The 19,361-nt window shown below is 44.5% G+C and overlaps 2 protein-coding genes across 8 annotated transcripts; both read right to left on the bottom strand.

Annotated features, from left to right (window-relative positions):
• Window positions 1-12: 12 nt before the first annotated feature.
• LOC120033313 (protein SON-like) lies at window positions 13-11,437 on the bottom strand. 3 transcript variants are annotated; one of them, XM_038979603.1, is made up of 13 exons: window positions 11,286-11,435; window positions 10,001-10,059; window positions 9,687-9,851; window positions 7,695-9,296; window positions 7,141-7,550; window positions 6,814-6,948; window positions 5,843-6,148; window positions 4,690-4,800; window positions 4,495-4,611; window positions 1,452-1,599; window positions 1,232-1,297; window positions 982-1,097; window positions 13-867 (listed from the first exon to the last, which is right to left on the bottom strand). In XM_038979603.1, the coding sequence occupies exons 1-13, from the start codon at window positions 11,366-11,368 to the stop codon at window positions 685-687; spliced, it is 3,501 nt and encodes a 1,166-aa protein (XP_038835531.1). In that variant the 5' UTR covers window positions 11,369-11,435; the 3' UTR covers window positions 13-684. The 3 variants fall into 3 exon arrangements, 2 of the variants coding, with proteins under 2 accessions (XP_038835531.1, XP_038835532.1); XR_005473936.1 differs by lacking the exons at window positions 13-867; window positions 982-1,097; window positions 1,232-1,297 and adding an exon at window positions 2,225-2,316 and having other exon boundaries at window positions 1,493-1,599; window positions 11,286-11,437; XM_038979604.1 differs by lacking the exons at window positions 13-867; window positions 982-1,097; window positions 1,232-1,297; window positions 1,452-1,599 and adding an exon at window positions 1,634-2,316 and having other exon boundaries at window positions 11,286-11,437.
• A 489-nt stretch (window positions 11,438-11,926) lies between these two features.
• Window positions 11,927-18,020, bottom strand: wu:fa56d06 (uncharacterized protein LOC795664 homolog). Of its 5 annotated transcripts, none has more exons than XM_038979607.1 (12): window positions 17,642-17,721; window positions 17,394-17,431; window positions 16,626-16,907; window positions 14,998-15,132; window positions 14,717-14,905; window positions 14,461-14,616; window positions 14,187-14,333; window positions 13,439-13,573; window positions 13,222-13,340; window positions 13,001-13,135; window positions 12,775-12,886; window positions 11,927-12,411 (listed from the first exon to the last, which is right to left on the bottom strand). In XM_038979607.1, the coding sequence occupies exons 2-12, from the start codon at window positions 17,428-17,430 to the stop codon at window positions 12,338-12,340; spliced, it is 1,521 nt and encodes a 506-aa protein (XP_038835535.1). In that variant the 5' UTR covers window position 17,431; window positions 17,642-17,721; the 3' UTR covers window positions 11,927-12,337. The 5 variants fall into 5 exon arrangements, with proteins under 5 accessions (XP_038835535.1, XP_038835537.1, XP_038835534.1 ...); XM_038979609.1 differs by having other exon boundaries at window positions 16,860-16,907; window positions 17,642-17,720; XM_038979606.1 differs by having other exon boundaries at window positions 17,563-17,647.
• Window positions 18,021-19,361: the final 1,341 nt, after the last annotated feature.

The following is a 19,361-nucleotide window of genomic DNA, read 5'->3' as shown; positions in this document are numbered from 1 at the left end:
TTATGCACACAGTCAAAGGATTGTATCATTTAATTAATCAGATAAAAACACATTTTTATTTTGGTATTCCAGACCATAACTCCTACGGTTACCCGCATCTCTTCGCTTTCAGCTAACACGTCACATTTGTTTTTATACAGACCTTGTAAATAACGCTACCAACAAAAGCAGACTGAAAGCTCAACCTAGACAGTAGTAAATGAATCTGTCCAAAATGAGACAGAACTATCAAGTGTGAATCACTTTGAAAATTAATGTTCCAAATGGGTAACATTTGATATTGATGATTTGGTCATGAGAATGGTGGGGTTTTTCAAATTCTCCCAAATGCATTAACACCATGAACAGCTTCAACACATAAGATAAACATTCAAAGTATGATAAAAAAAAACAGTTATGGAACCGTTTTAAAATATCAGTAAGTTTCTTTTGCTTAGAGTAACACTATCTCCTAGTGTTGACCATTAGGCAGCAGATACGGCTCTTCTTAATGCTTGTGGTGTGTAGGCCCAAAACATAGAATAAGAACAGAAATTCCAATACAAATCATCATTCCCTGGCGGGTGACTTAAAATTCTATATGTCCTTGTCAGCCAGAAGGGTCTGCGACTCAAGTAATTTTTCTCCTGTGTGTGTGCGAGCGCTGTATCTCAGTCTGTGAGTGTGTTTCCCTATGTGTGTGTGTTAGACGTTGGAGGAGAACAGTGGTCCAGTGGTAGCAGTGGTGAACACAGGCCCTGTATAAAGCCCTGTGTCCCCTGCCACCTCTCCCATGGCCTGCAGAGCCACCGTAGCAGCCATGGCTTTGGCATGCTTCTTATTGGGACTGGCTGACGCAGGCTGGAAGTCTTGACCATTTACCACCACCTGGGGTACAGCGAGAGAGGAGGAGAGGTTATAACACAAACCATCTGACAAAGTCATCCATAAACTAATAAACAAACCCATGCAAACACACAGGCTCATAGCATGTATCCACACCTTGAAAAGGAAGTTCTTGCGGTGGTCTGGGCCACTGTGGGTCACCATAACAAACTCTGGAGGAATCCACTTCTTCTTGTTACACATCTCCATCAGAGCAGACACTGGGTGCTTACCTGGGGGGGCAGATGATCAATACATTTATTAAAATCAATACAATTCTAATTGATTGATTCTATAGCACTTCAAAAAAAATGCAATATTGGTCAAATGAGTGACTGAGTTAAAATCCTGTGTGTGTTGTACTCACCCAGTAGATCCTTCATCACAACCATACCGCCCGACTTCTGAGTCTTCTCTCCCTCAGCCACAAGACCTATGGTCAGATTATACACACATTATTAATCATCATCATCAACTACAAACATCATTAAGCGTCATCAATAACACACATTATTAAGCATCATTAATAGCCTTCTGGAATATATTGCGATGCATAATGCTTTGGTGGAAAGCATGGGTCACTTCACCTTTGCGGTCGGTCTTGAAGTCGATGATGATTGGCTCGACAGTGCCCTCGCGGTGTCGCCCTAGCCCCTCCCCCGTCCGCCATCCCATCTTCCTCATGAGAAACTCCCCCACTCCTCCCGACACCGGGGCTGCTCGCAAGAACTGATCCTACAGAGAGAGAGAGCAGCAGGAGAAAAGGGAGGAAGAGAGGGAGAAAGAGGAGAATAACAGAAGAGAGAACCATGGAGTGAGGAGGAAGAGGAGAAGAGGGAGAGAGAGAGTGAAGAGGTAGGGAAGAGGCAGAGGCGAAAGCACATAATTAGTTTCCACCTTGAAAACATCTCAATCACCTAATCCACTCACTCTGTCTCTCATCCAGTCACACCACTGTCAGTCAGACTTGAGTTAGAGACTACCTTCAGGACAACTCACATGCCTCTGGATAACAGTTAACGGTGAGTGTGTGTGTGTTACTCTGTCTGTAGTAACCTCTACCCCTATGTGAAATACTAGAAATAACTATCTGTGGTGGCAGCTTTCGAAAATCGCGCGTTTGAGAAAACATTTCTAGAGAAACTTCAAAACACATTAAGAGTACAGATGAAATGAAATAAATTGTGGTGAAACTCAAGACACAGCCGAGAGACTTATTTCTTCACACATTATACCACATGTAGGTAAATAAGAGGGCGCTGTGCATTGACACCTCATTTCTTTCTGTCTTACACACACCTTTTCTCTCACACACACGGTTACACAAGATGTATAGCAAGGCGCTGTGTGGTGTACGTACCTAGCCCCTCATCACCGGCCCAGCATCAGACAGGAAATGAGAGGGGGGCCTGACTGTGGCCATGGCAACAAGGACAGCTACAAGGACTGACCCTGAAACAAGTGTCCAATACACAGAGAGGTGAAAGTTCACAGGTCACCCCTGTGAACCCACACCTCTCTCCCTCTGCTCCAATCCAGACCCCTCTTATCGACCTCCTTCCTCGGGCTGCCCCAAGGACTGGGAGGAAGTTGCTCCTAGACACCTAGGTCAGCTTGGAGTTAGGATTTGCAGAAGGGAAGCTGATCCTAGATCTGTGACTAGGAGCAACTTCTGACCGCAGCCTCCCCCAGGGCAAGGGAAAGAGCACAGGCATGTCCATGGACACCTGTAACCAGCCTAGGTCCCTCAGAACAGAGATCTCCCTCAGGCAGTTGTCTCCAATTGTGGTCCTGGAGCTAGTGTGCAGGTTTTCGTTACAGCCCTAACCTATACGACTATGCTGGGATGGAACAAAATCCTGCACAGCCTGGACTAGGGTTGGAGACCACTGACTGGTCTAAAACTAGACCCTGCTCATCTACTGGGAAACGGAATGCACCAGGACTGGTTGCTAGGGGCACCCAACAACCACACAAACAACACAGTCCATATGCTGGTAATGCTAGCGTGCTGTAAATCAATGTTAGCTGCTGCAATGCTAGCGTGCTGTAAATCAATGTTAGCTGCTGCAATGCTAGCAAAATGCATGTCACTAACATTAGTATGATCAATGCACTCTCATCCCTATTTCATGTCTCTGAACATGTCCACAGCATATGTCCATGGCATCTGCACATAGCATCTGCATGTGAAGGACGTGTCGTATTAAGTGAATAATGAACTCAGCAGATCCATCACTCTCTCTATAGCTAAATGATGTGACAATGTGTAACCAACCTGAGAGAGATTCCTCAAGATGTTACATTTAAAACAGTAACAGTAGCGCCCTGCCTCTGTGTGTTTACAGAGCTCAGGGAGGCTTGGGGTACAGTTACACCCACTGGCTTCAAACAGCCCACTATAGAAACACTACAGGGTAGGAGGGTCCAGACGGGGTCCACAGACAGAGGACAAACGACTATGGTTATCTCTGGGCCTGATGACATTCTGTGTGACTGGGTGTGGGGGAGTGATAGGGAGACAGCGTGACGGTAGAGACTATAGTAACCTGTCTTAGGGTGCATCTGAATAGTCTAAAGTCACTTCCTCACCGAAAGTCCCCAATAACATCTGACCTGATCTGAAAAGGCAGGATAGGTGAAAGAATAGTGATTTTCCCTTTCCCCTGTTCTGAGATCAGTGTGAATCCAAGGAAAGAGACGAGGAAGCATCTTTAGACTACTGAGATGGACCATAATCTCTGCCTTACCCTGGGGTGCTAGAGGACAAGGGGGGGTTCTGGGGTCTGCAGACTTACTTCCAGCTCTCCTCTTTCTCCCCTCCCTCCAAGTCCCTATTCCGACTCCGAGGGGGAGACTATTTAGTGGACAGACCAGAGCACCACTAGTAGCCGGGTGTTAGACCGGAGCACCACTAGTGGCCGGGTGTCAGTACTGCATTTGCACCTGCTTTGGTAAGAATGTCACATGTAAGGAATCTGCATCGCTACCCTTAACATGGTGTACCCACTTCACAGGAAATGTAATTAGTCAGAATGTGTGTGTGTGTGTTGCGGGGGAGGGGTGGGGGGGTGATTGAAGTACAGGGAGATTTTTGTTCATCTCTGTATGTCAGATTAAAGATTAAAGTCTGGGTTCATCATGTTACCACTGTTACAGACTGCAGTGCAAATATCAGGCTCAGTCAACATAAACAAGAGGCTTCCTTTACCGTCAGAGCATCTTTTCTGACGCAGACAGAAACACACAATACAGACAACACATGCTCTCACACACACATCAGTAAACTATGTGCGTTAGCGCTGACAAGGGTTGCCATGGTAGCAGTGGACCCCACGTTTCGGGGCCCTTACATCTAACCTGGACTCCACTGAGTAACAGTGGAACTACTCCATTCTAACTCAGTCTGTTCTACATCAACAGAACATTTGTCAAACTAACTACAGTATGTGTCTCTGGCTCGATGCGTACAGCCATTCAGTTATTTGACTAGGGCTGGGTGGTGATTAGGGAGCAGGCTGAGGAAGGCTTGTGAAGTGGGTACACCAGTGGGCATGGGCGATGCAGACACCTGTAGGGTAGTGGGGTGGTATGTTTGGGGTGGGGAGCAGGTAAGGCAGTGGACGGTACCTTCTTGATCCAGGCCTGTGGTCCGCTGTTGGACAGCTCCTCTGAGCTGAGCACCGTTGCTCCAGTAGAACCTGTAAACAGTCCAGGGATGGTGTTGGACTGGGCCCATGCATCCACCTAACAGAGAGAAATGTTTAGTGTGTGAGAAAGGAGGTGGAAAGAGCGTACATTATGCTTCTACGAACGCCTGTTTACCTGTTCCTGAGCACGGCTGAGCATGCAGATGGCGCTGACGTCGTACGGGTTCTCGGCCAGACGCTTCTGGGCCTTCATCCTCTCACCGACTGCCTGGGTGATGTCTACAGGCTAAAGGGGGAGACACAGGAGTCAGCGTCACACACACATCATTCACACACATTCATTCAAAAACACAATACTACACACACACACACACCAGTGAACAGCTGATAAAACGAATAAGGAAAATCCATTCACCATACAAGAAAGAAATCTAGACTTATTCCATGAGACCTAGATCAGTTGTTATATGAAACTACTTACATCTACGTTGTCGTCAGTATTTGTATTTTTAAGAGTTGTCAGTATTAGTACAGTTGTACACCCCCCCCAAAAAATAAAACGCAACCTGTGGAATTTCAGCCAGCTTTGTTTAATAACAGTTGCATCAAATACAAAATAAGCACAAATTAACAGCAAGGTCACGGATGACGTCACCCGATTTCTCATTGGTCTGCCCATCTGACGATCGATGACTGATCGATAACTCAATTCTAAACCACTTGTCATCGCCTGGGAGTCAGATTATTAAATGGTATTGCTCAGATTTGAGAGGTCAAATGATGCACTTGATTGTACATTCAATTTGGAACTGGTGGGGGAGGAGGGTCAGTGTTTTACATGCCGCCCTCAGAAACAGCTATTCCAGCTAAACCCAGTCAATGCTGCTATAGGGTCAGATGAGGAGCACAGGTATGGCATTCTAACTAAACTCACCATACCATCTAAACCAGTGGATCTCAAATCTTTTTCATCCTGCTGGGCATGACAACCCACCTAAGGCTTTTGGACTTTTCTACTTTCAAATCAACCAAACCAATGTTTCTAGCTACTGTGTATAACCATAGAACCTGGTCTCAAACTACATCCCAATAGGAACCAGCAGTGACCTACCATTTCGGAAACCACTGATCCAAACCACTACATGTGGTAAAACACTGGGTTAAAACTAAAATCCCAAAATAAATCACATATATTTTTAACGCGTATGATTTTGAAATGCATAATATCTCAACTCACTTTCTCTCCCTCCTACACAACGACTCCTAAAACCCCCTCATCTCTCTTAGTGTCACTTTACTCCCTCCTCCCCCTCCCCTCCGTATCCCACCTGTAGCGGCGGCTCCGGGAACACACTATCACTCTCCTTGACGACCGCCGGCTCCTCCGTTGCCACGGACACCGCAGACAAAGGCGCATCCCCAGGCGAAGTTTCCTTGGCAGCCGTTGCCAATGCCTTGGTCGCCGCCGCCTTGGCCTTTTCCGCCTTCTTGTCGACGGTCACCCACTCTCCATAAGCCCCTCCCCCGTCGCCCTCCTTCTTCCTGTGCTGGGAGCCCGACGACACGGGGAACTCCTTGGCGAACGCCGCCTCGCTCCGAACCGCCAACGCCGGAGATGGACGCACGGATGCGTTCTGAGAGAGGAGGAGGGGCAGCACAGGAGTAGGAGGGGCGGGGGGGGGGGGTTACTGTTTAAAAAATGGGAGGGAAAAAATATAAAAAGACAAAGAGGTGTGTTTCAACAAGGGGAATGGTTGAAGAGGAATGGCTGGTTATCATAGCAGTTATTGGGCCCAGTCTCAATCAGGGGGATTTATCTCCAGCGCACTTCAACCAGCAAACTTCACTCACATGACTGAGGTCTCCTTGGGATGGAAGTTTGTGGGAAAGTGCGCAAGAGTATAAATCTACCTGGTTTGGTTCTGGGCCCAAGGAGGCTTGCTGTCTGCTTTGCCCATCGCCTATGTTGGCTCAATAGGAAAAACAGTATGTTTGTTGTAAAATGTTATGTGGCAGCAATAGAAACAGCTCTTAACATCAGCCCAGGGCAAAACAGACAGCATACTGCAGTTCACTTCAACCATTCACCCAGTTAGGCACATCTCTTCAGTCCCACATAGTATCTAAACAGTAACTAGTCTTTAACTATGTTCAAACAGTAACCATGTTCTGAAAATTAAATATCAGTTGAAACTGCCTCGAAACATTTTTATTTATTAAGGAAATGTTTAAGCTCAGAATGTACTGTATATTCATGAGAGACATGTTGATGCTGTGTGTGTGTGTTCCATGTTCTTACATTGAGGCTGAAGGAGATGCCCTTGACCTCCCTCAGGGCGGCTCGTCCAAACGGTTTGGCGTCGTCCTCGTCGTCAGATATACGGGGTTCAGCGAGGGCCAGCTCCCCTCCCTTCTCCACAATCTTCTTACACTTCTACAGAAACACACAGGACACAGCTAGAGGGTCAGTGTTTCCATTACCACATACAATTGAATGTCTAAGATTTGTGTTTTGTTATGAAAAAGGTGCAGGACTACATTTTGCACCAGGACAAATGCTTAGTAAATCTTCCCCAAAGCATATTATTACATGATTGTCATCATCATGACATTGAAGAGCACTTACGTCAGTGAACTCCTTGATGCTGATGCTGTTTGCCTGCTTGGCCACCTTCCTCTTCACATCCTCGATGGTGGCCATGTTGGGCTGGGGGGGACCTGGCGGGGGCTTGTTGGTGATGCTGGGGAGCGGGGCCATCTGGTGCATGGAGGCCATAGATCCCATACTGGCCAGGGCAGCAGTCATTGTGGCAGCTGTCATGCTAGCCATAGCTGCATTCATGGTCATGCTCATAGGCATGTTCATAGACATGTTCATGGGCATGTTCATATTCATGGGCATGGAGAAGGACATGGGGTTGGGTAAAGGCAGCTGGAGGACTGCTTTGGGTCGCAGGCTCTCTGGGATGGGTATCCCGGCCTTGGCACACATGGCGGCTGCATTAGCCTTAGCAATCTCCAGTAACTGGTCTTTATCTGTGAGGAGGGATGAGGAACACATCACAAACTTGCATTGAGACTTACTGTACACCAGTGTTTTTGTCAAGTTACCATTGGGGAAAATAAAGTTATTCAATTCAAATACATTGATCATTCAAAATAATTTTGTGACATGCTTACCCAGCTCTGTGAGTCGTGGCGGGCTTTTGCTGGTGTCGCGGTTGGTGCGTGCTGGAGACCTCTTCTTGCGAAGGATGAGGACTGGGGAGTGGCTTGGCTCACGCTTCCAGCGGTCCCTCTGGCTCAGCTGGTGGCTGCCGAATGCACCCCTACCCCTCCGCCGCGAACCGGAGCGTGACCTCGATCTCTTTGACCTCCGAGCAGGAGACCGTGACTTGGATCGTTTCCTTTTCGGCGACCTAGACTTTGAGCGCTTGTTCCGCGTTCTGGATTTGGACCGTGATTTCTTCTTTCTCGTCCCGGACTTTGAGCGAGACCTCTTCCTCCGAGACGGCGTCCTGGACTTCCTCTTGTGGCTTGGCGACGAGGACCTCGATTTCCTTTTCCTCCCTGGAGACTTGGTTCTGGACCTCCTCTTCTTGGAGGACTTTGCATCAGAGCGTTTCTTCTGACCAGGAGACTTTGACCTTGACTTTTTCCTCTTTGAAGGAGACCTGGACTTTGAAGATTGTCCTTCCTTCTCTGTCGTCTCTGCCTCTCCAGATGTTGGCTGTGGTTTAGGTTGAGGTGAGGCAGGCAGCTCTTCACCCTGAGGTGTCACCTTGTCCCCTCCACCAGCATCTGTTTTGGGGGGTAAGGAATCTACAGAGCCATCCAAGGTTTCTGAAGTAACAGGTCCATCCGATTCCCCTGGCTCACCAGTTGGCTGGCCGCTGAGGTTAGGATCAGAGGCTGGCGTTGAATGGTGGTCAGTGGAGGTCTCATGCTGCTCACCTGAAGGCACCTTGGGAGAAAGAGGGCACTTCTGTGGAGACGTCAGACATTCTGAGGGCTGGGAGGAAACGGCTGGCTCTCCCTTACTGCTGTCCCCTAAGAAGGGTATCGGCTTCCACCCTCCTCCAGTGGCAGCGGCCATATTGACAACACAATCAATGCTGTTTTGGGAAGCTAGGGCTGGCGGATCGATTGCAACCATTACATTTTCGTCTATCACAGCAGACTCATCTTTAGCCAGGGCCGCAGAGGGATCCTTCTCGGCTGATTGGCTGTCTCTTGAGGCAGACCTGGATTTGGATTTGTCGTTTCTGGACGGAGAGGGAGATCCTGAACTCATCTCTTGGTGTCTCGACTGAGATCTCGTCTTAGATTTCGATCGCCTTCTGGATCTCGATCTAGACCGTCTGTCTTTCTTCAAGATCACGAGGGACCTTGACCGGGTTCTCCTGTCTCTCCTGGCAGACCCAGACCTTCTAGAATGTGACCTGGACCCCCGGTGCCGTGATCTTGAACGTGTGTGTCCGCCATGTCTTCTACCGGACCTCGATCTGGATCTCCCTCTCCTGTCCCTGGATCTGGACCTGCGCTTGCCTGAACGAGACCGTGAGCGTCTGGAGGAGGACTTTTCCGGACACTTCTCCTCTAGTTTAGGGATGATATCAGGCAGATCCTGAGGTTTGCTCTCCTTGTTCCCAGGCTGAGGCTTCGACTCGGACTCCGACCCAGATGAGCTGTTGGACTTGTCACCACCTTTCTTCTGCTTTTTTTTCTTCTTCTTCCCAGAATGTCGTTTATGCCGCTTGGATCTGCCATCATCCTCTTCCCCTGTGGAATGAATGACAATATTTTAGAAATTAGTCATCATGACATTTGATTCAATGGTGCAATATGTAGAAATCGACATTACCTGGTTGCTAAAAATTCTGTTTGTGACAAAAAGCTCAATTTTGTGTAGAGAATCACTGTACCATCTAGCTGAACTGCTGTGAAATATATTTTCAATAACCAAAAACGCTGTAAAATAACAAACAGATCTACCATCAAACTTGCGTTCAATGAGAATGACAGATCTAGAACTCACAATTCAATGTGAATTGTGTCGTCCACAAAGCTACATAATGGAACTTTAAGTAGTCTGCTGATTATTAACATCAAACTGAAAAGGTCCACCACTGCTGTTATGCATATGCTTAGTAGTATCTTGAGACTACTTACCAGTCTTTGCCTTGTCTCCATCAGAGTCTGCTGCTGATTCTGAGCCGCTCTCTTTCTCTTCCTTACGTTTCTTCTTTTTGCTTTTGTGTTTCTTGTGCTTCTTGTGCTTCTTGTGTTTCTTTTGTGGGACATCACCCTCTTCCTTATTGGCTATGCCATCTTTATCTGCATAAATAATACCGTACATTACAATTTAATTTGAAATAGATGCTTTCACCTGATCAAAACTGTAGTGCACTGTATCAGTGCAAAAAGGAAAGGAGAAGAGAGAATATCACTTTGGACTATTGAGATACAGCCCTTGTGTTACTGACCTTGTGTGTTGTTGATCCCATCTGCAGTTTTACCATTGGGATGGCCTTCATCTGTCAGACTTAGAGAGAATGCAGGTATGAGATGACACCTGTACTTGAACTTACAGTAGGTTCACTCAACTTTCTTATCAGCAGGGGTCTTGGTTTTTAACAACATGACAGTGGACACAACGAATGGACAATATCTATAAGTATGTATGAGCTTGAATGATTAACGTAGTCTACATAATAACTGACAGGGCTTGTAAGTAAGCATTTCACTGTAAGGTCTTCGGCGCATGTGACAAATAAAAATAAAATGTGATTTGACATGCGAGGTAGGGGTGGGTATAATTTGTGGAACGTTCCAACAGGAATCTGTTCTAGAAACTTCGTAAATAACAAGGTTGCCAACAACAACGCATACAAAGTTGTATAGCGGCAGAATAAGATAACGATTAGGGAGTGGGCTATTTCATTAAATTTGTCACTCACCACGTTTATTTCGAAAAAAGTCTATCTTCACTCTGTTAGCCTATGGACAAACATTAAGAATAAGCTACGCGGTGGGTTGATGCCTATTCGGCAGCGAGTTAGCTAGGTGAATTGATCATGCTACTTTGTATGCGTTGTTTGTTGGCAACCTTGTACTTTACGTTTTTGGAACAGATTCCTGTTGGAAAGTTTCACAAATTATACCCACCCTGCGAGGTAGCTAGCTACTGTTAGTTATTTGGCGTTAACCTCAAATTAGAACGTGACTGTGTAACGTGAAAACTCAAAGGCATAACTAAGTCCCCGGCATTGCTTTTGACATAGCTAGCTAAATAAAAAATCCTGATAATCCAAAATGTGTGTGTGTAAATTATGTCTATTGCCTTTGCACACTGTGACTCTGTCAAACCAACGTTTTGGGGGAGTTCTAGCAAAGAGATTGCGTCCTGGTAAACTGCTAACGTTGGCTTGTTAGCAATCCACATTTAGCATGATTAGCTAGCTAGGAAGGTGCGTAGTGCGAACAAGCCCTGTACCTGGTGCCACGTTAGCTACCTGGTTTGTTTGAACCCAAAAACCACAGTATAGTAATCTTTGCAAGAACCAACCCATGAGTTTACCGTGTTATTAGTCAGGTAGTTAGCTAGCTTAATACGTTGTAGCCACAGCAACTGCCTGCCTTGCACACTTTGTACTGCCGAACACGCAAGCTAGCTAACCTAGTAGGCCAGCACAGAAAATTATACATTTCTCAAATTGCCCAAACAAACCATTCATGCCAGTAATGTAGGCTGTATAAAAACATATTTACATGATATCTTGACTCTCATCTTCAATTTCTTTTATCTTATTTACTACGAAATCGCGAAAAATTTGCTCGATGTTGGCCGCCATGTCTTTAGTAATCCCTCAATGCCTACATCCACCAATGTGTTTTCCGCGGCGTCCGTTCAGCGCATGTGTAGCAGCACAGACCGACACCGGACGTTGGTTGCAACCCACCTCCCATCGACAGACTGAAAAAGTTGTTCATGTTTGGGTGCGTACTCTCTTTGCCTCTGTCTGTTATAAACTGTCGGTGTAGTGAAGCGCTTCGTTTATCTATTGGTCTCACTTTTATAGTTTTCCTCAAGCTAATTGTTTTCCCGAAGTCTTTTTGTTGATATAGGCAAGCAGTAGATAGTAGTCTAGCCTATTTTATTATTTATGACTACCTGCCATACAGGAGTGTCTCATTCATAAGCGTGGACAAAGGTTATACGGCTTGGATCAGTTGGTTCCAGTTAATTTCTTTTTGATTTCATTATACAGTATGTACTATTCAAACAGTATTCAGACAGTTGGAGTAGGGGAAGTCTTTGGACCTGTTGCTGAAGCATCATTGAAACAGCTTCAGGCAGAACACATCTCCAGCTGTTTTCATTTCACAATGAACACAAGAGACACACCATGTAAAATGCTCCGTTTTTATTTTAAGAAGGGAGGACATACAACTTAATACAAACAGGATGCAGATGATTTATGGTTCACAGGATTACTGCATGGAAACAGAATGTGTAGAATGGATATATATTTTTTAAATCCATGTTTTTTAATGTCACTCAAGAGGGTGACAGATTAGAACACTTCAATAGAACACTTCATGTGTTGACATCACTTGGTTACTGGTGAGACCTGATATCACTACCAATGGGGGGGGGGGGGGGGGGGGGGTGGTAATTTAACTTTTCTATTGTGTTTGTCTCCATCAGGTTTTGTTGCCTTCTATGTATGTTGCAACTTGCCATCGAGTGACCAGTCCCATTCATAGTGCATTGTAATGTCCATTCTACTTATTCTAATTCTACAGTTAGTGCAGGCCTCTTATGCTGCCATGGGGAAGGAGCAGATGGAAGCTCTCTTCAGTTCACAGTCCACTGCTGTCCACCAGCTCTCATCTGGGAGAGGGAACAAATGACAATGTTGTTAAATGGAACACTCATATACCATATAATCCAATTTTAAGGATCTAACTTTGATTGTGTCTAATAGACCTGTTGATTAAAACAGTATCAGAATGTTATGGTCATGAAAGAACAGAAATCTTATAATACAACATGCTCTCATAACCAAAACCAGGTTCATCTGGGTCCTTCCAAGACTTTTTATGATTTATAGCCTTATTTATCAACAGTCTCAAAGGTAGAATTTCACAATATAACCTGCTATTGACAGCACTGTGACTTAGAAAATATTATATTGTTAATACTTAAAAGGTTGTCAATATAGATATCAAATATTTTTAAATGTATGAGTCTCACCAATTCTGAACATCTCCAGACAAGCCTGCTTGTCTGTCTGTGTGTCTGGGTGACCGGGCATCCAGTCACTGTAGCCCCAGGCTGACCCGTCGGTCCACTCTGACTGCTTATCCTGCAGGGGTCACAACACACACACACATACACACCATTAAAACTCTTGGAAAATGGCTTGGTTACTATTAGACATTCTGATTGAACAAGAGTGAGGGGGTGATGGAATACTGACCTTCACGACTCCACCCAGCCAGGTGAGGACGGGACTCTTGGTGGCCCTGGTCACCAGGGAGACCAGGCGGGAGTGCAGGTTGCCGTTGGTTACGGAGGCCAGGTGTCCGTGAGGGGAGAGAATTCTGCAGGAGTACTGGACGCACACACACACACACAAATATTAGGACAGCTGTTTGTTTAAGAGAAAAGCGAATATGACTGACTGGGTGTATATTTCACCTCTGCCTCACTGAAGGTCATTAGTGTGGGGTTGAACTGATAGCAGTGGCCATCGATGACCTCACCAACACACTCTTTCTCTGAGTGAGTCTCAGCCTTAGCACTCACCAGCCTGTCATCTACAGGGAGAAGGAGAGCAAGCATACTCCATCAGTACACAAACATACACAAACTGTACACACACACACACACATACTGTACACACAAACACTCTCACCCTGAGGTGTCAGTTTCATGCTTCTCTCCATCTCTCCAACAGGCCTAATGATGCGTCCACTCCTGATGTCTACCAGAGTTTTCTGGGAGTTCTCGGTTCCCTGTCTGAACTCATCTACAGAGTAAGGAGTGTACACTGGAGAGAGAGAAAGAGAATATACACTGAGTGTACAAAACATTATGAACACCTTACCATGACATAGACCTACCAGATGAATCCAGGTGAAAGCTATGATCCCTTATTGATGTCCTTTGTTAAATCCACTTCAATCAGCTTAGATGCGAAATTGTCTTGAGACAATTAAGCCATGGATTGTGTATGTGTGCCATTCAGAGTGTTAATTTAATGGACACGGCAAAACATTTATGTGCCTTTGAACGGGGTATGGTAGTATGTGCCAGGCGCACCAGTTTGTGTCAAGAACTGCAACGCTGCTGGGTTTTTCACGCTCAACAGTTTCCTGTGTGTATCAACAATGGTCCACCACCCAAAGGAAATCCAGCCAACTTGACACAACTGTGGGAAGAATTGGAGTCAACATTGGCCAGGATCCCTGTGGGATGCTTTTAACACCCAACGAATTGAGGCTGTTCTGAGGGCAAAAGGGGGGGGTGCAACTCAGTATTAGGAAGGTGTTCTTAATGTTTTGTACACACAGTGTATATAACCCCTAATACTTCTTCCAATAGTTGTTTCCTTTTTTAGAGATTACAATTTCAGAAAAATGTAACATTACAAAGCCCTGTACCTGGTGCCACTCTCCTGTCCATCTCACTGACGTGTTCCTTGACGAGGCCGGTGTTCAGGTTCAAAATGAATCGTCTGGAAGGCTCTGTTCCCTGTCTACGTTCCTCCACTGGGACGCTCCGGACCTCAGCCCCGACCAGCCTCACATCTACAGGGAGAAGGAGAAGGCCACTGAATAAGCAATTCAAGTGGACAGGCTTTTAGATATGGATATGAATATATATAGGTATATATATATATTTAGTGTATATAAAAAATAAAAACTTCTGTTGTACTTTGGAATCTGTCTCTCTCATCCTGAAGTATCTGTTTATTGCTTCTCTCCATCTCTCCAACAGGCCTGATGATGCGTCCGCTCCTGATGTCCACCAGAGTTTTCTGGGAGTTCTCGGTTCCCTGTCTGTACTCATCCACAGAGGAAGGAGTGTACACTGGAGAGGAGATGAGCAGGGGAGAAAGACAATATATAAAACCCAAAATGTAAAAAATAAATAACATTTGTGGATAATGTAACATTTCAAAGCCCTGTACCTGGTGCCACTCTCCTGTCCATCTCACTGACGTGTTCCTTGACGAGGCCGGTGTTCAGGTCCATGATGAAGCGTCTGGAGGGCTCTGTTCCCTGTCTGCGTTCCTCCACTGGGAGACTCCCGGGCAGAACATCAGCCCTCACCCATCCTCCCACTCTCCTCTGGACTGGGACTGGGACCTCCATAGGCTCTGGATAGGAAATACATGGGTTAGGTGCGCAAGAAAGTTTTAGTATATTCTCTCTCTGTTACAAATACACACATAAACACACACTCTCTCACCCTGAGGAGTCATTATCATGCTTCTCTCCATCTCTCCGACAGGTTTGATGATGCGTCCGCTCCTGATGTCCACCAGAGTCTTCTGGGAGTTCTCGGTTCCCTGTCTGTACTCATCCACAGAGGGAGGAACATACACTGGAGAGAGAGAGAAATATACAGACACAATATCTGTTACACTGTTTTCAGCAATATCTGTTACACTGTTTTCAGCAATATCAGTTACACTGTTTTCACCCATATCAGTTACACTGTTTTCACCCATATCAGTTACACTGTTTTCACCCATATCAGTTACACTGTTTTCACCCATATCAGTTACACTGTTTTCACCCATATCAGTTACACTGTTTTCACCCATATCAGTTACACTGTTTTCACCCATATCAGTTACACTGTTTTCACCCATAGCTGTTACACTGTTTTCAGCCATAGCTGTTACACTGTTTTCAGCCATAGCTGTTACACTGTTTTCACCCATAGCTGTTACACTGTTTTCAGCCATATCAGTTACACTGTTTTCACCCATAGCTGTTACACTGTTTTCAGCCATAGCTGTTACACTGTTTTCAGCCATAGCTGTTACACTGTTTTCACCCATATCAGTTACACTGTTTTCACCCATAGCTGTTACACTGTTTTCAGCCATAGCTGTTACACTGTTTTCAGCAATATCTGTTACACTGTTTTCAGCCATATCTGTTACACTGTTTTCACCCATATCAGTTACACTGTTTTCACCCATATCAGTTACACTGTTTTCACCCATATCAGTTACACTGTTTTCACCCATATCAGTTACACTGTTTTCACCCATATCAGTTACACTGTTTTCACCCATATCAGTTACACTGTTTTCACCCATATCAGTTACACTGTTTTCACCCATATCAGTTACACTGTTTTCACCCATATCAGTTACACTGTTTTCACCCATATCAGTTACACTGTTTTCACCCATATCAGTTACACTGTTTTCACCCATATCTGTTACACTGTTTTCAGCCATATCTGTTACACTGTTTTCAGCCATATCAGTTACACTGTTTTCACCCATATCAGTTACACTGTTTTCAGCCATATCTGTTACACTGTTTTCACCCATATCAGTTACACTGTTTTCACCCATATCAGTTACACTGTTTTCACCCATAGCTGTTACACTGTTTTCAGCCATAGCTGTTACACTGTTTTCAGCCATAGCTGTTACACTGTTTTCAGCCATAGCTGTTACACTGTTTTCACCCATATCAGTTACACTGTTTTCACCCATATCAGTTACACTGTTTTCACCCATATCAGTTACACTGTTTTCACCCATATCAGTTACACTGTTTTTAGCCATATCAGTTACACTGTTTTCACCCATATCAGTTACACTGTTTTCACCCATATCAGTTACACTGTTTTTAGCCATATCAGTTACACTGTTTTTAGCCATAGCTGTTACACTGTTTTCAGCCATATCTGTTACACTGTTTTCAGCTAGAATTATCTTCCAAAGCGAATGTCTGTAGGACTGCTAGAAAACCTGTGCTTACTGTGTCCAGGGGAGAAAGACAATATATAAAACCCAAAATGTAAAAAATAAATACAATTTCTGGATAATGTAACATTTCAAAGCCCTGTACCTAGTCCCACTCTCCTGTCCATCTCACTGACGTGTTCCTTGACGAGGCCGGTGTTCAGGTCCATGATGAAGCGTCTGGAGGGCTCTGTTCCCTGTCTGCGCTCCTCTACTGGGACGCTCCGGGGCAGAACCAGGACCTTGCGATCCTGAAGTCTACCTCTAGGGGATGACAATACATGATCCCTCACTGGGACGCTCCAGGGCAGAACCAGGACCTTGCGATCCTGAAGCCTACCTCTAGGGGGTGCCACTACATCATCCCTCAGTGGGGCAGCATGGAGACCTGGGGGGACACAACATACAATCAGTAAATATTATAATCAAGAGCAAAAGTGGGGGGAGGCACGGTCAGATTCATACATACACACACTTGCAAAAATGATCATACTCATGCACGCACACACATGCACACGAGCACACACACCCTACATGCATGCATGCCAGCCCACAAACACACTGCCCTTGAACTTTGATCTTGTTATACAAGGCATGCGCTTATTTTGATCAGATAAGAACATACATAGAGAAGGAACCGCTGCCCTATTGGTACAATTATTAACCACTGTGCCAGAAAAATAATCTAACATGATAAGAATTTATTGCAACAAAGTCCAAAAGAGTAAGGAATAAGTCCAACGTTACAGTACATTGATATAGTGAAATGTAGTATTTTTGCATAAGCAGTCTATACTGTAATATTTCAGTTATTCTCAATTTGAGGAATCTCGTCTGTCAAAAAAAAAAACATTCAAAAATGTCAGATTCTTACTTGACAAAGCCAGGAGCAAAAACGTAAACGTCAACATCCTGTGAACAAGACAAGAAGCAAAGAAGAGAAAAAAGTGGATGAGAGAGAATAGGTACACTGATGGTGTCTAAATGTATATGCTGTCTAAATGTATATACTGTATCTACCTAACTCAGACAGGTAATCTCACCTGTTGGTTGTAGGGTGAATCCAGCTGTGCTAGTGCTCTGTGACTGTTCTCAATCTAAAAGTCTCACTGTCTCTCTTACCTTTTAGTCCAAGTACCTCTGCTCAGTTCCTGTCCAGTTTACCAGTGCCTTAGCCTCTCCCTTCACTTAGATAATGTTTCGACCTTAGTGTCTATTTAACATTGGGTTCAAGTACGTGAGTAGCTAGCCTACATTGACTGTGTTTATGTGTGTCTGTGTCAAATACGTTTTCCTTTTATAAATAATATATATATACTCTCTATATGCCATTTAGCAGACGCTCAGTCTGTGTATCTCTGTTTGTGTGTATTGAGTGTGCGTAGTTGTATTTCACTTACCTGTATGGTGAACAGGTGGTCTGGAGACTCAGAAAGTAATTTGAGAAAAGACAAGACTCACTGGTCAATAAGTATTCAGCTGCAGCAATAAAGATGATAAGGGGCGTATACTCTCTGATATGAACACAAACAGTTCAAATGAAATCCCAAGTTCAAGAACATTGGGAAACAGCAGCAATCCCAATTTATTGTCAATAAGGCTTTACCTCGTTTCACCTTTTTATAAACATTTTGGATTGCCGCCATATCCCAATGTTTTTTAACTTGGGATTTCATTGTAAGTCATTGTTAGGTATGGCAAGGCATCCAGCTAATAAAGCGAGATAGCACACCTGCTACCCACTCCACACTAGCACGAACAGTATTGATTGAATTAGTTTTTTTTATATCAGTAACATTTGATCAAATGACTTTATTCCATTTAAACTGGTCCCGTGTGGCTCAGTTGGTAGAGCATGGCGCTTGCAACGCCAGGGTTGTGGGTTCATTCCCCACGGGGGGACCAGGATGAATATGTATGAACTTTCCAATTTGTAAGTCGCTCTGGATAAGAGTGTCTGCTAAATGACTTAAATGTAAAATGTAAATGTAAACTGCCCTGTGTAAGCCACTAAAATGATAACACATATCTGGTATGATACACCATATAGAATCTTATGTATGAATGGAAAAGGATACTTGTGGTAGTTAATTCTTAGGGCTGCAATCCCGTTAACGGGATCGATATGACAACAGCCAGTGAAAGTGCAGGGCGCCAAATTCAAACAACAGAAATATAATAATTAAAATTCCTCAAACATACAAGTATCTTATACCATTTTAAAGGTAATCTTGTTGTTAATCCAACCACAGTGTCCGATTTCAAAAAGGCTTTACAGCGAAAGCACCACAAACGATTATGTTAGGTCACTGCCAAATCACAGAAAAACACAGCCATTTTTCCAGCCAAAGACAGGAGTCACAAAAAGCAGAAATAGAGATAAAATTAATCACTAACCTTTGATGATCTTCATCAGATGACACTCATAGGACTTCATGTTACACAATACATGTATGTTTTGTTCAGTAAAGTTCATATTTATGTAAAAAAAATCTCAGTATACATTGGCGCGTTATGTTCAATAGTTCCAAAAACATCCAGTGATTTTGCAGAGAGCCACATAAATTTCCAGAAATACTCATAATAAACGTTGATCAAAGATCAAATGTTGTACATGGAATTTTAGATCCACTTCTCCTTAATGCAACCGCTGTGTCAGATTTCAAAAAAGCTTTACGGAAAAAGAAAACCATGCAATAATCTGAGGTCGGCGCTCAGAGCCCAATCAAGCCATACAGGTTCCCTCCATATTGTGCAGTCAACAAAAATCAGAAATAACATTATAAATATTCACTTACCTTTGATGATCTTCATCAGAATGCACTCCCAGGAATCCCAGTTC

This window comes from Salvelinus namaycush, chromosome 40 (genome assembly GCF_016432855.1).
Source record: "Salvelinus namaycush isolate Seneca chromosome 40, SaNama_1.0, whole genome shotgun sequence".
Lineage (NCBI taxonomy): Eukaryota > Metazoa > Chordata > Actinopteri > Salmoniformes > Salmonidae > Salvelinus > Salvelinus namaycush.
The sequence above is the reverse complement of the archived record's forward strand: the minus strand, read 5'-3'. Positions and strand labels throughout refer to the sequence as shown.

Bases quoted from the DNA above. Each gene is read 5' to 3' on its own strand.
- wu:fa56d06 (XM_038979607.1), bottom strand. From the start codon at position 17,430: ATGTTGACGTTTACGTTTTTGCTCCTGGCTTTGTCAA. The intron at 14,617-14,716 runs GTACAGGGCTTT...TCTCCTCTCCAG, and splicing joins GGACAGGAGAGTGGCACCAG to TGTACACTCCTTCCTCTGTG. The intron at 12,412-12,774 runs GTGAGACTCATA...TCCCTCTCCCAG, and splicing joins TCTGGAGATGTTCAGAATTG to ATGAGAGCTGGTGGACAGCA.
- LOC120033313 (XM_038979603.1), bottom strand. From the start codon at position 11,368: ATGGCGGCCAACATCGAGCAAATTTTTCGCGATTTCGTAGTAAATAAG. The intron at 6,149-6,813 runs GTAAGAACATGG...CTCCTCTCTCAG, and splicing joins GCATCTCCTTCAGCCTCAAT to AACGCATCCGTGCGTCCATC. The intron at 1,298-1,451 runs GTGAAGTGACCC...ATCTGACCATAG, and splicing joins CTTCAAGACCGACCGCAAAG to GTCTTGTGGCTGAGGGAGAG.